Source organism: Leptinotarsa decemlineata, unplaced genomic scaffold (assembly GCF_025532065.1).
Source record: "Leptinotarsa decemlineata unplaced genomic scaffold, Ldec_3_MD MMD2_tig00026354_RagTag_RagTag, whole genome shotgun sequence".
Classification (NCBI taxonomy): Eukaryota; Metazoa; Arthropoda; class Insecta; order Coleoptera; family Chrysomelidae; genus Leptinotarsa; species Leptinotarsa decemlineata.
In genome coordinates this window covers 12,460,734-12,475,138 of record NW_027412702.1, presented here as the reverse complement: position 1 = coordinate 12,475,138, position 14,405 = coordinate 12,460,734, and the positions used below count along the sequence as shown (strand labels likewise).

At 33.8% G+C, this 14,405-nt stretch overlaps 2 protein-coding genes across 3 annotated transcripts in view; one reads left to right on the top strand and one right to left on the bottom strand.

Moving 5' to 3' along the window:
- Positions 1 to 933: 933 nt before the first annotated feature.
- Positions 934 to 14,405, bottom strand: part of Mct1 (Monocarboxylate transporter 1) — a 215,271-nt gene continuing 201,799 nt past the window's right edge. For both annotated transcript variants that reach the window (XM_074184198.1, XM_074184197.1), the window contains one exon: positions 934 to 1,886. In XM_074184198.1, coding sequence (XP_074040299.1) covers positions 1,732 to 1,886 — 155 coding nt within the window. In that variant the 3' untranslated portion in view covers positions 934 to 1,731. The remainder of the gene's footprint in view (positions 1,887 to 14,405) is intronic.
- Positions 3,598 to 8,626, top strand: smid (nuclear valosin-containing protein-like smid). Its single transcript, XM_023167486.2, has 5 exons — positions 3,598 to 4,766; positions 6,004 to 6,165; positions 6,218 to 7,065; positions 7,604 to 8,168; positions 8,228 to 8,626. The coding sequence occupies exons 1-5, from the start codon at positions 3,929 to 3,931 to the stop codon at positions 8,467 to 8,469; spliced, it is 2,655 nt and encodes an 884-aa protein (XP_023023254.2). The 5' UTR covers positions 3,598 to 3,928; the 3' UTR covers positions 8,470 to 8,626.

Sequence of the window (14,405 nt, the reverse complement as noted above, 5' to 3'; positions counted from 1 at the left end):
TTTAACGAAGATTCGACGAATAAACAGGTGTTTGCTCTATTCGTTGAAATTGTTATTATTCCTTGAAATCTCCTCAAAGTGTGACAACCTCTGAAATCTTCAACAAAATATGTGTGTGTGTACTTGTGTTAAGTTCAATTTAGTTTCTACAGCCTATCGTTTATTAGGATTTAATAATTGTCTGTGATAGAAGAACTAGAAATTTTATTAGATGAAAAACTTCTCTTGTTTTATTCAACTTCTCACCTGTATTATTCTGGATGTTTGTTCTCTAATACTACTCATACGCAGTATTTTGTGTCTTAATTTGTTACTTAAGTTAAGGATTTCGAGTATAATTTTCAATTTCTTTGTTGGTTTCGCAGAGCTAACTTATATATTTTTGTAAAAAGTACTAAAATAAATTAACGGAACAACGAATATTTGTAACTACTTTCGAATTATCATATCTAGATGTCGCTAATTCAGTAGTCATCCATTTATATTTCTCACCTTCTCCATTTTCTGGTTTCAACATGGCCAACTTCATGCAAAACAGAAAGAAAATAGAAATATCATCTCATGGCTTCGAACAAATATAATAAATTAGCAACAGTTTGTTTCGACAAAAGAGATGAATCAATACTAACGAATATAATATATAATTAATAAAATCGATGACCCCTGAGAAAATCCAAACAAAATACAAGGGACTGCAACTACTTGTGTTTACTACATATAGTTCCAAAAACAACTAAAAATAAAAAATAAAATCTCAGAATATAGGTTAATGTAACAGTTGAACAAATTCCTGATCTCCCTCCTAATTTTCAAATAAAATGATATTATTTTACCATTACAGTGTGAATTTTTTTTATATTTTTCTTACGACTTAGATAGGGAATAAAGGATAAAGGATTGTTTTCGGTAACTCATGAAAATAAAAATACAACATTCCTAAAAATATGTCATAATAAACAATAAAATAGAATTACTAAATGAAGTTTCTTACAGTCTAAATATTTTTGGTCATGAAAAAAGTTAAATTACATAAATATATACAGGAGGCCACGTGAGAATCAATTTTCACAATATATACATATCACTCTTCTTACCATACAGGATGATGTGAATTAAACATGCTAAATCCGTTTGCTAAGAAAACCGGTTTGAATAAACAATGTATTTCGAAGAAATATCCTGTATACACAGTTCTATTTTATCTAGAGGCACCTACATGTAATTGTACATGAGAAAAATATGCTTGAAAAATTCAATAAATATATTCTTGAGGACCTTAACGACGCTAAAGAGAATGTATTCAATATTACATATTAAAAATTGAAACAGTTATTTCAAAGCAGTTGAAATCGATTATAAAAAAAGTCAGTCAGGAAAAGATGCTATTTTTGTCAATTTGAACGACCTGATACTTGTTTATATCAAGTAATTCACTGTACCCTATCTACAATCTCGGTGTTCCCAGTATATATCAACATATGCTCAAAAATATCTAAAATAAATGTGCGTTTAAGAAATAACGGAAGTTGCCCATCCAGTATTACCATACATACATATTTTTTTCAAATCAAGTCTCAAACATTCGTTACCCTGAATATATAATGGCACAGCACTTGTCACAGTTCCATTGCAGAGTGATATGTAAATCGGTTCGAAAAAAACTCCCCAAAATAATATAAACATCACTATTGTGCAGTTTGGATTGGCAGCATCATAGTGCCTTATTAACTGTTAAATGTTCACACTTTCTTCCTTATTCTGGAGTTTCCTGGCCTGATATCTTTGAACAGAAGGAATGGCGAACAATATAACTCCACTGAGGAAGATAGCTGCCCCACCTAGTAAAAAGGCTGGCTTATAAGAACCTGTGTAGTCGAACAAGGCACCTGAAAACAAACTCAATGTTACTCCAAGAAAAATACATATAGATAAGTGGGCCACTGTCAAAATAGATTAGTTTCACGTGTCTAGGATATTACCATGTATTCTCAATAACTTATATATAATTATGAATGAACTGATCCATTACTTGATGAAAATTACACTATTCATAAAAAGAAATATATACTTTTCAAGCTAAAAATTTTCAGCCACTGCTGGAATTTGCCCGTCAAAGTATACTACACATGAGTCCGTTCAGTCATCGAAATCAAAATCTACCAGGTCACGTAGTTCAACTACAAGTACATTGGAAGAGTTAGAAAACGGGCAATTAGAAATATTGGCTATCTGCAGTAAATAGGTATATAAAATAAAACATTCGAAAATTGCTTGATGGTATGGATTTATAGTTATATTGTTGAAATCCAACTGCAAATTTTCATCAATGGTAGTGAAAAGGGATATGCTGTAAATTCATATTTTCAAATGAAAGACTCCAATGATTATATTACAATGTCTTTGGTAATCGTGAAGCCAAGAGTATCTTCCTTGAAACACATGGCAGTACCCAGATTTAAACCTCAACAGCTCTTCTTGGAAAAGATTGGCTAAAACTATCGGAAATGGTCGAAGCCAAAAAATAGTAAAACATTTTTTTTGCTAATAAATTATAAAAAGCATTTTGTTAGAGCCACGGTAGTCATCTTTGAGCTCCGGAGGTGTCTAGAGCTGATTTCACGCCTAATTATTATGTTAAGATTATTTTTGTTCAATATAGTTACAAAGTTATTGTTCTATGTATTACATAAATTGTAATAATAGTGTTATTTCCGTGTCTGCTGTATTAGTACTGAAGACCGTACTCTAAGTGAAATAATAATCGAATTAATGTGCCTACATTCCTGATCTTTACAACATGTAGGTCAGCAATCTGATAGGCCACATAGTGAATAATAAATTATCATTGCTATCATACGTTTTTGATGGTTTTTTACCGTTTTGTAATAAAAAGTGAATTCAAAAATTGATAAGTGTCATATTTCATCTTTTATCGATATTATTTCATCTATTTTAATAATCAACCACATACATTCTAGATGTTTTTCTGATTAGTTATTATAGTTTATGAAAACACTATAAATACCACTCTTGGAATGAAATTGTGATCGAAACTTATCAGTTGCAAGCAGTACCTATTTAAAAAAAAACAAGTTTTGTATTCAAACAACACTTTCATGCGATATTTTCACTGAAAATTGCATAGTGAAACACGAGGCTGTTTTGTTAAATATTCCATGAAAATCTCACAACCAAGTGTTACTTGAATATGTTTATGACTCTTCGTCAAGTATCGACTAATTCGATCAATTGTTATACTGAAAAAATATACTGTCAGTTTGATAACATTGGTTTCTTATCAGTAAGAAGAGTTTAATGACTCGAAGTTTTCATTGTAGTCAATGATTTTCAAATACATTTCATCAATTATAAATAATAATATATGATAAAATGCGAATATATCATTATATCAAATATATATTATTATTAGAGTAAATAAAACGCTAATAAACCGGATAGCCTTGTGTACAGATGCCATAAAATACAAAAATAAGAAGAAGAAAGTAAAATCTGCAACACTGTTCGCGCGTAGGGGCGTTGTCATAGAATATCGGAACTGTGGCGTTGTTGTTAGTCGTTAAATTTGACATAAAACGGTGTCACAGTAGAAAGCTTATAAATAAATACTGTGACGTTGTAACGACGCCATCTCGAAAGGAAGTGTTTGTATGTTAACGTACGCTAAAAGCTGCGACCTACGTACAGTTTGTTTGTTGAGTAAAGTAACCTCAAATCAGCCAGTACGCATTAGAATAAATTTTCTCATTGTAAAATTAGAAAATAAGCGAATAAATCAACAAAACCGACGGTCATGATTTAAGAGGCTCACATACGCCTAATCGAATCTATTCAGAAATATATTTTACGAATGTGTAAGTATTCAACCTGAAGTATATATTTATCACAAGAAAACAGCATTGCATCCAAAATGCCGTATATGTCGGATCCTACCATAGTGCCACGCGTTCAGAAGTATCTCGAATCGAATGTAGATAAAACCTACGTTGATATAAATGTTATGGCAGACGATCTGCAACGACAGTACAGAGAATATTCCAAACGTAAGCGGAGCGTATTTCGAGCAGCAGTCAACAAGGCGTATTCGATAGTTTTACAAAGCTATGGTTTGGACGAAGAAAACTCTGATGGTGTACAAAGTGATGACAGCAGCATCGATCCTGGAGACCACAAGCAGGACCAGCTCAATAACTCCATGAACAACCAGATGGTGTCGCTGTACAGGAAGCTGCCCACGAAAGTGATGGACGAGAACGAACTGATTGATATAAGCAGTGATGAGGACGAAGGTCCTCCTGCGGTTCGCAAGGAGTTCAAACAGCAGCAACCAATACCTCCTACTCAACCTACTCTTACACAACCTGCACCGGTTAACAAAAACGGTACACAACAACCAGTTGATCCAAATCGAGATGGCGATAGAGGCAAGAAGCGCAAACTTGACTATGCTACAGTTGTTAAGTATTCCCAAACCAAAAAAAAGAAACAGGTCGTTAGTCCTCAGGAGCTGGGAAATAAGTTCAAAGATATCGGAGGGATGGATAAAACTTTGGAGGAAGTGTGCAAATTATTGCTCCACATTACCCATCCAGAGATTTATAATACTATTGGCATTACACCTCCAAGAGGATTTTTGTTGCATGGTCCTCCTGGTTGTGGTAAAACTTTATTAGCAAATGCTATAGCAGGAGAATTGAATGTACCGCTGATGAAGGTAGCAGCTCCAGAGCTAGTGGCTGGAGTTTCAGGTAAATAAATTCATTTTATAATAATCACTCTATTTCTCCTACAGCCTTCACCTTTGGAGATTCTATTCAATAATATCTACAACAATGTTGCATTTCCTATGATATTTTTATATATAGGGATGATTATATCTCCGAACATTTTAAGCTTGTCCTCTTGAAATATCGCATATCCTAAATATATATCCTATAGTATCTTATGCTGTATATATTTGTGTGCTGCTGAAACATTCCATAACGTCCTATTTTATATTTTACACTTTTAGATTGTTACTTATTTTCTGTGAAATTTTTACATTGTAATGGGGTTTATCCTGTTTAAAGAAACATTGAAATAACTTTACTCACACAGTGGTTTTGAGAATGAGTTCCAAAAGTTAAAGTTAACGTCAATTTTCTCATTGGAAAGAAAAGATTTTTGAAATCAGATGTATCTTAATCTCAAAAAACAAAATATACGATTTTTCATACAAGACAGAGGTCGATCAACAACTTTCTGTCAATTAAACTTGATTGTACAGATATTACTTGGAACTGAACCAAGTTCGTGGACATGACTTTGGAGGATGATCTTAATTGGCATGAACATATCGCCAGTGCAATAGAAAGAATTAACCAAAGAATGTATCAAACTCGATGTAAGAGGAATGATGCCTATTCTGAGAAATTTCTATTTTGCCAAAAGCCAGTCTGAACTTTTGTATGGTATTCTGTTGCGGGAAAATTCTCTCTCTACACGGAATATATTTTTGGTATAGAAAAACCACTCAGAGCTATTAAGAATATTTCACCAAGACTTTCTTGTAAAGCTAAATATTCTATCTTTGTCCTGGCTGCACATGATGAAAGTTGCCTGTTAAATTAAGATCAAAAGCAATCTGCCCAAACACCTAGATATATATGAATGTCAAACTACATATAATCATTCCATCTATCCAAGCCAAAATAACCTCCAAATTAAGTCAAATCCTTCACTTTTTCTATTGGTATGAGAATCTATAACAAATGACCTGCTTTAGGAATCCACACAATCCAAATTCCGAAACATCACGAAAAGATTTCTCTCCAGACATTTTGATACTTAAAATTTGTATTTTAATTATGTTATGTATATTGTTTATTATCTATGACTTTTATTTTGTGTGGTGACAACTTCTATACACGAAAGGGTCTTTGAGTGAATAAATAAATTTAACTTAATTTGATTTAACATGAGAAAAATAATTTTCAATACTTTCAGGGGAGAGCGAAGAACGTATTCGGGAATTGTTCCAACAATCATCTTTACTAGCACCTTGCGTTTTATTCATCGATGAAATTGATGCCATCACTCCAAACAGACAAAATGCTCAGAAAGACATGGAAAAAAGGATAGTGGCACAGTTATTGAGTTGTCTAGATGGTAAGAAACCAAGTTTCAACTCCTCACACTTCTCAACATTAATTATTTACAGATCTCAACAAAGAACAGTATGGGTCCAGGGTCCTGGTAATAGGAGCTACAAACCGCCCTGACTCCATCGATCCAGCTCTAAGAAGAGCTGGTCGTTTTGACAGAGAAATATCTCTTGGCATACCCAATAAGGAAAGCCGTTCCCAAATCCTCAAGGTTTTAACGAGGAAACTCAAGCTCTCAGAAAATTTTGACTTTGACAGGCTCGCCAGTCTTACACCCGGCTACGTGGGGGCCGACCTGCTGTCACTAGCCAGAGAAGCTGCTATGACAGCGGTGAATAGACTAATCAGAGAGATCAAAGAAAACCATAAGACAACTGTAGAGACACCAGTGGCTGAAAAAGAAAAGGAAAAAGACTCTCCTGAGATAATAGTTGAGGACGATGTTCCTATTGTTGAAGATGACGTCCCTATCGTTGAAGATGTAACTTTGGTAGAGCCCACATCTGAGGCCATTCCCGAATCCACATCTGATGCAACCACAGTCGAAGTTGCCCCCGAAAAAGTTACCCCCCCTGAACCCGTAGGCAGTCCTGTAGTTGTGATTGATGATGATTGTTTCTCCAAAGCATCCAAATCCGCAGATGTAGAACCTAAACAAATGACCGACGAGCTACCAAAAAAGTTGAGTCCATTGGAAGAAGTTCTGATTTGGCTTCACGATCAGTTGCCGCTCTCTCAGCAGGAGTTGGCAGGATTGTGCATCACCCTGGCCGACTTTGAAGCTGCCTTGAAATGTGTGCAGCCTTCAGCCAAGAGGGAAGGCTTTGCTACTGTTCCAGACACAACGTGGGATGATATTGGGTCTCTAACGAATATCAGGGAGGAACTCCAGCTGTCCATTGTGGTGAGTTGAAAACATATACCAATTAAGCTATCTTTCACAGGTAGGTAATCATATTTTGATTTTTTTTATAGAAAATAGAAGAGTTGGTCAAAATTTCAACAACTAGATACAATTCAATTACAATATTTTCACAAATTTTGAATTTTAGGATAAGTATACTAATAGATAATTATTTATTAATTTTATGAATTGTTAAATTCATTCTGCATATTATTATTCATACATATGAAAAAATCTTTTACTGTCCAAACAAGAACAAAATACATTTGCAAAAATCAGTGAACAATACCAATAATTATAATAGGAAAATTATTAAACAACTTGAAACAACAATACAAGTATATTGTAACAACTTGGTTACAATATACTTGTAACCAAGTAAAAAACTCCAAGTTTCCTAGTATTATTTGTAGAGTTATCAAATAATTGCTTTTCTATATTTTTATTAAAAATACACAACTAATCAACATAATAATTAGTCTTACCAGCTTCATGACCTTTCATCCAAATTTATAATGATCATTATATTTTCAAACAGGCACCAGTCCGACACACAGAACAATTCGAGAAGCTTGGCATCAATATACCCACTGGAGTCCTGTTGTTCGGCCCCCCAGGTTGCGGCAAGACCCTGCTCGCCAAAGCTATTGCCAACGAGGCTGGCATCAACTTTATAAGCGTCAAGGGCCCTGAACTGCTCAACATGTATGTGGGCGAGAGCGAGAGGGCCGTAAGAGTGTGCTTCGAAAGGGCACGTAACTCCTCGCCCTGCGTCATTTTCTTTGACGAGCTCGATGCTCTCTGTCCCAAAAGGAGCGCCAACGATTCCAGCTCAACAAGCCGGGTTGTGAACCAGCTGCTGACGGAAATGGACGGGGTAGGAGGGCGCAAGGGGGTGTTCTTGCTGGCGGCAACCAACAGACCAGACATGATCGATCCCGCAGTGCTGAGACCAGGGCGGTTGGACAAGATTTTGTATGTCGGGCTGCCTCTCGCTTCTGACCGCACAGATATCCTACGAGCAATCACCAAGAATGGTACTTGCCCCAAACTGTCTCCAGAAGTGTCTTTGGAAGCTATCGCAGAGTCTGGAGAGTGTGAAGGTAAGTTGTAACCCTTATCTAGTCTCTGGACAGCTTTAATGAGTGATTTCTTATCATAGGTTTTACGGGGGCGGATTTGGCGGCCCTGGTGCGAGAGTCAGGTGTTATGGCATTAAAAGACTTGCTGTGCGGGGCTAATTTGTCACAAGACGTGGTAGTGACTTCAGAACATTTCAAAAGGGCGTTCGGCAAGATAAGGGGGTCAGTCAGCGAGAAGGATCGCCAGTACTATGAGAAACTGAGGAAGATGTACTCGTCTGATAGAAAAGATAGCCAAGTCGAAGAGATGGAGTTGTCTTGAATTAGAGTTAATTTTTTATTTCTCATTGAATGATGTTTATCAGTAATTGTTAGATAATGAAGTAATTTTTTCAATGAGTGATTTGTTTAATGTTCAATAAGTGCTGTTCATAAAACAAAATGAACTATTTTTTTGAAATATAAAGTATTTTGTTTGATTTCTTGAGTTGAAATGATCTTGGGTGTATAGATAGAGGATGAACAAGTGCTGCAGAAATTCAAAGAAAATTAGAACAATTGCCACCAATAGAATCGAATTATCAAAACCAAGTCGCTAAAATGTTTTACAATTTTATTTAATCATTACTCAAAAACCTTGCTTCTAACGCTGAATGTTGGCACTTACTCATTATGTAGGTACACACTGATTTTCAAAAACAAGCGAGCCTAATTCCATGTACATTATTACAGACGCTTTTGGTAATATAAAAAAGAATACATTGATAATGCAGCAAAAAAACTTATAATATTATAAAAAATGAATTTAAGTCGACCCACGGCATGGGGGTGTGCAATGGAGCGAATTTCATGTGTGGAAAATGGTTTTGCATGATTTCAGTTGAAACTAGGACTATTGAAAAAAGTTGGAAAGGAAAGTTGAGGGGAATATAGAGACCTACCATTTTTGTAAGGACCATTTCCCACATGTCCTGAAATTTACCAGGAAAAATTGGAAAACCAGCTTTTTCGATCTTTTCTCGTTAGTTTTCTGTGATATTTGGTGAAAACTTATTTTTTTGAGTCCTAAATAGGTTGTAATTTTTTTGAATAAAAATATTCAGTATAACATTTTATTTCGATAAACCTAAGCCTAAGATATACATGTGCTGAACAGTTCTTTCAAAATTCACAGTGGTATTTTTTGTTGGATTATCTATTTTTAGATGGTATGAATGAAAAATAGCATTGATTTAGGAAAATTTGTCAGAAAATGGCAATTGCTGAGAAAAATTAATTTGGAAAAGCAGTTTCTTTTTCACCTTTTCTGGCAAAATTTTTCCACAGTAATGTTACTTCCTGTGCTCCATCTATAATTTTTTTATATGTAACTATTTTTATGCTGTTATTAATTTCTTCAAAATTTATTTGCATTGCATTGCAACGGAGTTCTCGAAAACATTATCAGTGAATGTGTGATTTCCCAGACAAGGCTGCTTGTTCAGAGTCGCACTAAGGAACAAACAATTTTTTTTTAATAATATGCGGCTGGGTGTAGGAAAATTATTCAAAGTTCAACTAATGAAAAAAACAAAAATAAAGTTTATGTATTTAACATTAAATGAACTACAAAAAATGGGATAATTTTATTTCAGCAGGACAAACTGGTAAACAGTTTTTGATTTCAAAATGACGTAATGAATCTTTTTGGCATTTTAGACCGATTACTCAGATGTTGAAGAACTGCTACCAGAAGAATCATCATTAAGATTATCAACGGATTTCTGTCAACTAAATCATCCATTATTTTTACTTTATCTTTCACATGTCCTACGCAATTATTCCATTTTGCAGTGGTAATAGATGAAACAGCTTCTCTAAAAATGTTTTTAAGATCACAAAATTCAAAAGTGGTATTTTTTTGACAACATAGTTTTTTATGTCTGACCAAATAAGCTCAACTGGGTTGAGCTCGCAGTGGTAAGGAGAAAGAAGTAATACTATTCTATTATATGCTCTTCAGCAATTTCGTCAACGATTTTTTATTATGTTTCGTATTATGTTCATTCACTGTCCTAAAAAGTTCTGCTTTTACCATGTTATCCTCAAATGGTATACTTTTCAAATGAATGCACTTTCGAATTACAACTTTTTTTTGTGGCTGTAGTGGTAATTTTTTCAGCTTTTCTGGAATGGTATAGAGCATTGTCTAAAATAAGTACATAATTCTCTTCTACTTTCGGAACTATGTCTCTCAAAGAATTCTCAAAAGATATGCCATCCATTTCCTCACGATAGTCGCTCATTTTCTTCGACTCGAGGGCGCCAAGGACAAAACCGATTTCGCTTCCTATGTGACATACTATCAATCTTCTTTTTCCTCAAAAAGAATTCATTTTGTTTTAGTTGAAACAGGAGAAGCGTTTCTTTTCATACGAATAACATCATCTAAAAATAAGTTATCTTATATAAGAATCTACATCCCAAGTTTGGTTTCGAGAAAAACAAACTATTACAAGCAATATCAGATTTAACGGAAATTCCTTTCTCAACTGTACGTAAAATAGTAAAAAACAAACCTTATGAACGCAATACGCGATGTGATACGGGATTACCAAAACCTTTAGATGTTCATTTAATAAAATCATTAACTCTTCAGAATTGGATAAAGAAACTAGAATTTAGGTTGAAAATAATAAAAAAACGTCAAGCAGTTATGGAGAGCAGAAGAATAGTGAAATTGCGTAACAAATACTTATAACAAAATTAAATATAGACAAGAACAACGGCAAATTTTCTATTTGGACGAAACTTGGTATGACACGACCCAGTTACGAAAGGGTGGACTGATGGTTCGAGAATGTGTACGCCTAACATGCCTGAAAACAAAGGATCGCGACTAATCATTGTGCATTGCGGAGGAAGTAAAGTATGAGTTCCGAATTCTTTGAAATTATGTGGAAAAAAACTTGAGGACTGCAATGTTGACTATCATAAGAACATAGAAGCTAACATTTTAGGGGAATGGTTTGAAAACACATTGATCCCAAATTTTGATGCGAATAGTGTAATAGTTCTTGACAAAGTTTCCTATCATTCGCGCTCATCAAAGTACCGAATACAAATTCGAGGAAAGATGAAATACTAAGTTTTTTTATTGGATAACAATTTGTATTTTGAAGATTACTGTACCAAAAATCAACTACTTGGACACTTCCATATTAATGATGGAAATAAATTCATTATTGATTTGAATGACGATAGTGAAACAGAGAATATGGAAGATGAATTATCGGAAGCTTTCGAAGAAAGTTAGTGAAGTGTTTTTGAAGAGATCGATTATATATGTATATATATATATATATATATATATATATATATATATATATATATATATATTTATATATATATATATATATATATATATATATATATATATATATATATATATATATATATATATAAATATATATTTCAAAAAGTTTCAATGAAGTTTAACTTCGGCACTTGTTTGTGCTTTATATTTAACATGAAATGATGCGGCCAACTGCGACCCACTGACGTTCAGTGTTTGTCAAATTTAACTTTTTTTTGAAAAAAATTGGAAAAGTGCATTTCTAGATCGAATTTAACAAAAAGTTACTTACGTACGTATACTTACTACGTATATATATATATAAAAGAATCGCCTTCAATTTGTATCATTTGACCTACTTCCGTGTTTCTGACATCTTTTGGCGGTTCAATAAACTTTTGCAGATCGATACTTCACGCTAGGTGGTAACTTTTCTCATTCAAGAGTGGAAATGTATTCATTAGTCGAAAGCCGATAGTTCTGCTACTCTCTAAGAGATGGCCCAGTATCAAAAATAATAAACCCCCAGTGGACAACTATGGTTACACATTGTTTGTATATAAAATCTTTCTGATTCAAGAATTAAACTGGATGAATAGAATCGTCTGAACAAACAAGGATATAATATAGAAAAGTTCATTATTCATTGTTATTGTGTTGGAAGTCCGGCAGACAGTCATTTTAAAAATAGTTATTCATCCATATTTTTATTCATTTGTTGGAATTCAAAAGATTGAATCCAACATAATTAATTGAATTGATTGAAAATTAACTGACTAAAAATAATGTTGTCATTGTTATATTTGTCGTTCTTGAGACAGGTAATCATCAGTTTTGTAAAAAAACACTTCATATAAGTAAGTATAATTTTAAAATCTGAACATTTTTCATTTATCTCTTATCATGAGGATTATTGGATTATTGAGAAAATAAAAATACAGCAATGAATATTCCAATTATTCTATATTATCTTTAAACATCCTTTATCACTATAATGATAAATTACTCCTGTTACACTTGGCAATTCCAACAAAAATAGGTATCTACATGAGGAAGTTGCTTTAATGAAAAGAGATTTTATTTTATTATCTGGATATGAAAAATCTTGAATCTATCTTGGGTTTTATAACACATTATTTTTCTAACTTTGATCAGAAGTATATACAACAAAAAAATAAAACAGAAAGAAATTTCTACTTGAGAAAAGATATTCAGTTCAGGAAACCTGAAGGACGAATATCCATATAGTTAGAAAGATACTTTTTCAGACGTGGAAGGATCCGCATGGCGCAACCATGGTGGTTGGTCCTATTGAAATCACGCGAATGTTTTTCAGAGTCTTCTCAGCAGTTGAACAGGGGTTCAGTTTGTAATCGGAAGAACTCAAATTCCAGACCGTTTCTATTGGGTTCACTGTTGGCAGAATGTAAATGAATGATTGGTGCAAACAGTGTGATGTGAGCATCAAAGAAAGTACTGAGAACGAAAATTTGTAACAAGATGGCACAATACTTAGCTGAAATTCCATACTCCGTTACACTTCATGTTATTACTGGACAGTGGCGGATCCAGAAAATCATTCTGTTTACAACTGAGAGTATAGGGATTATAATCCCTCCATAACATTATAATATTTTTATAACGTAAACATAATATTTTTGATATGTACATTTTTATAACACCTTCAGAGATAATTTCCTCTTGTGCTTTCTTATGTATACGTCCAAGACTTCTTCAGCCTTCATTGTATTGGAAATATTCTGGTGTACATGCAATAAATCCAAACCATTTAGTCTCTCTTCAGTCATTGTATTGAGAAGATATGTTTTTGAACGCAATGACTTCAAGGAAAGTGTATTTACAATTCTCATTGAGGAGTGGACACGTGCCTCTGCCCCCCTTTAGATCCGCCACTGGTACTGAATTACCTCTCGAAGAGATATGAAGATGTTTAGACTCCAAAGTGATGAATATTCTAGAAATGAAGACAACCATTGGAACAGCACTCTATTCACAATTAGACAGATATTGAAGGTCACAATATCACTAAGTCACAACATGTCAATGTTTGTGTAAGAAAATCAGGAGTAGCTAGTAAAGTTAAAAAGTAGTTTTATGTTGGATTCACTACAACATTTTCTGACAGAAAATTTTAATTAGCCAAGTAGCAAGTGAATATTCCAAAATATATTTTTTGATGGAAAAAATAATATTTTTTGAGGACAGGTTAATTTTTGGGAAAATACCTTTTTGCTTTTTACTTCTCCATTCTCATTGCACATTGTACGCATTCAATTTTGTTGAAAAGCTTTAAGCTTGGGACGCTTTTTTGAGTCACTTCTTCATTTTGGGTCGAGTTTCTTTATCAGTACCGTACCAAAGGATTTCGTCCGCATTGTCCCACATAAACACTATTACACTCCGGACACTTAAGCTTATAAACTCCGGATTTTTCCAACTTGTCGACCTTATCTTTGGCATTGAAAAGAATATGAGATAACCAGGCATTTGGTCTGAATGCTACTTCCACATTGTTTTTTCTGAAGAAAACTGCGATAATTTCTGTTCTTTTTCCAAAATATGTTAACGTTACCCATTCCTTGGCATGCAACCACAAGTTTCCGAATTTAAACGATACGGAAATTCTGCACTATGCAAGGAAGGGTTGCAAACTCAATTATATAGAATCCTTGGAAATTCACAAGCATAAACATTGCGGGTGCAACCTGTTAAATGACCAAATCAATTTAATTTACTCTCTGGTTTTAAATTGGCACATGCGCATTGTGAACTGTAAATTCAGGTACTCAATCAAGTACCTGAATGGTATATATTAGCGAATGTAATGAATCATTCTTAGTATATTGTTCAAGTTTGAAAATGTCCATATAGGACGAAACTGCAGTAACGTTAGTTACAAATGA

What these genes read in the sequence shown, in the direction of transcription:
- smid (XM_023167486.2), top strand. Translation starts at nt 3,929, where the DNA reads ATGCCGTATATGTCGGATCCTACCATAGTGCCACGCGTTCAGAAGTAT. An exon ending in AACTCCAGCTGTCCATTGTG is followed by an intron (nt 7,066 to 7,603) that starts GTGAGTTGAAAA and finishes ATTTTCAAACAG; the next exon opens with GCACCAGTCCGACACACAGA. An exon ending in AGAGTCTGGAGAGTGTGAAG is followed by an intron (nt 8,169 to 8,227) that starts GTAAGTTGTAAC and finishes TTCTTATCATAG; the next exon opens with GTTTTACGGGGGCGGATTTG.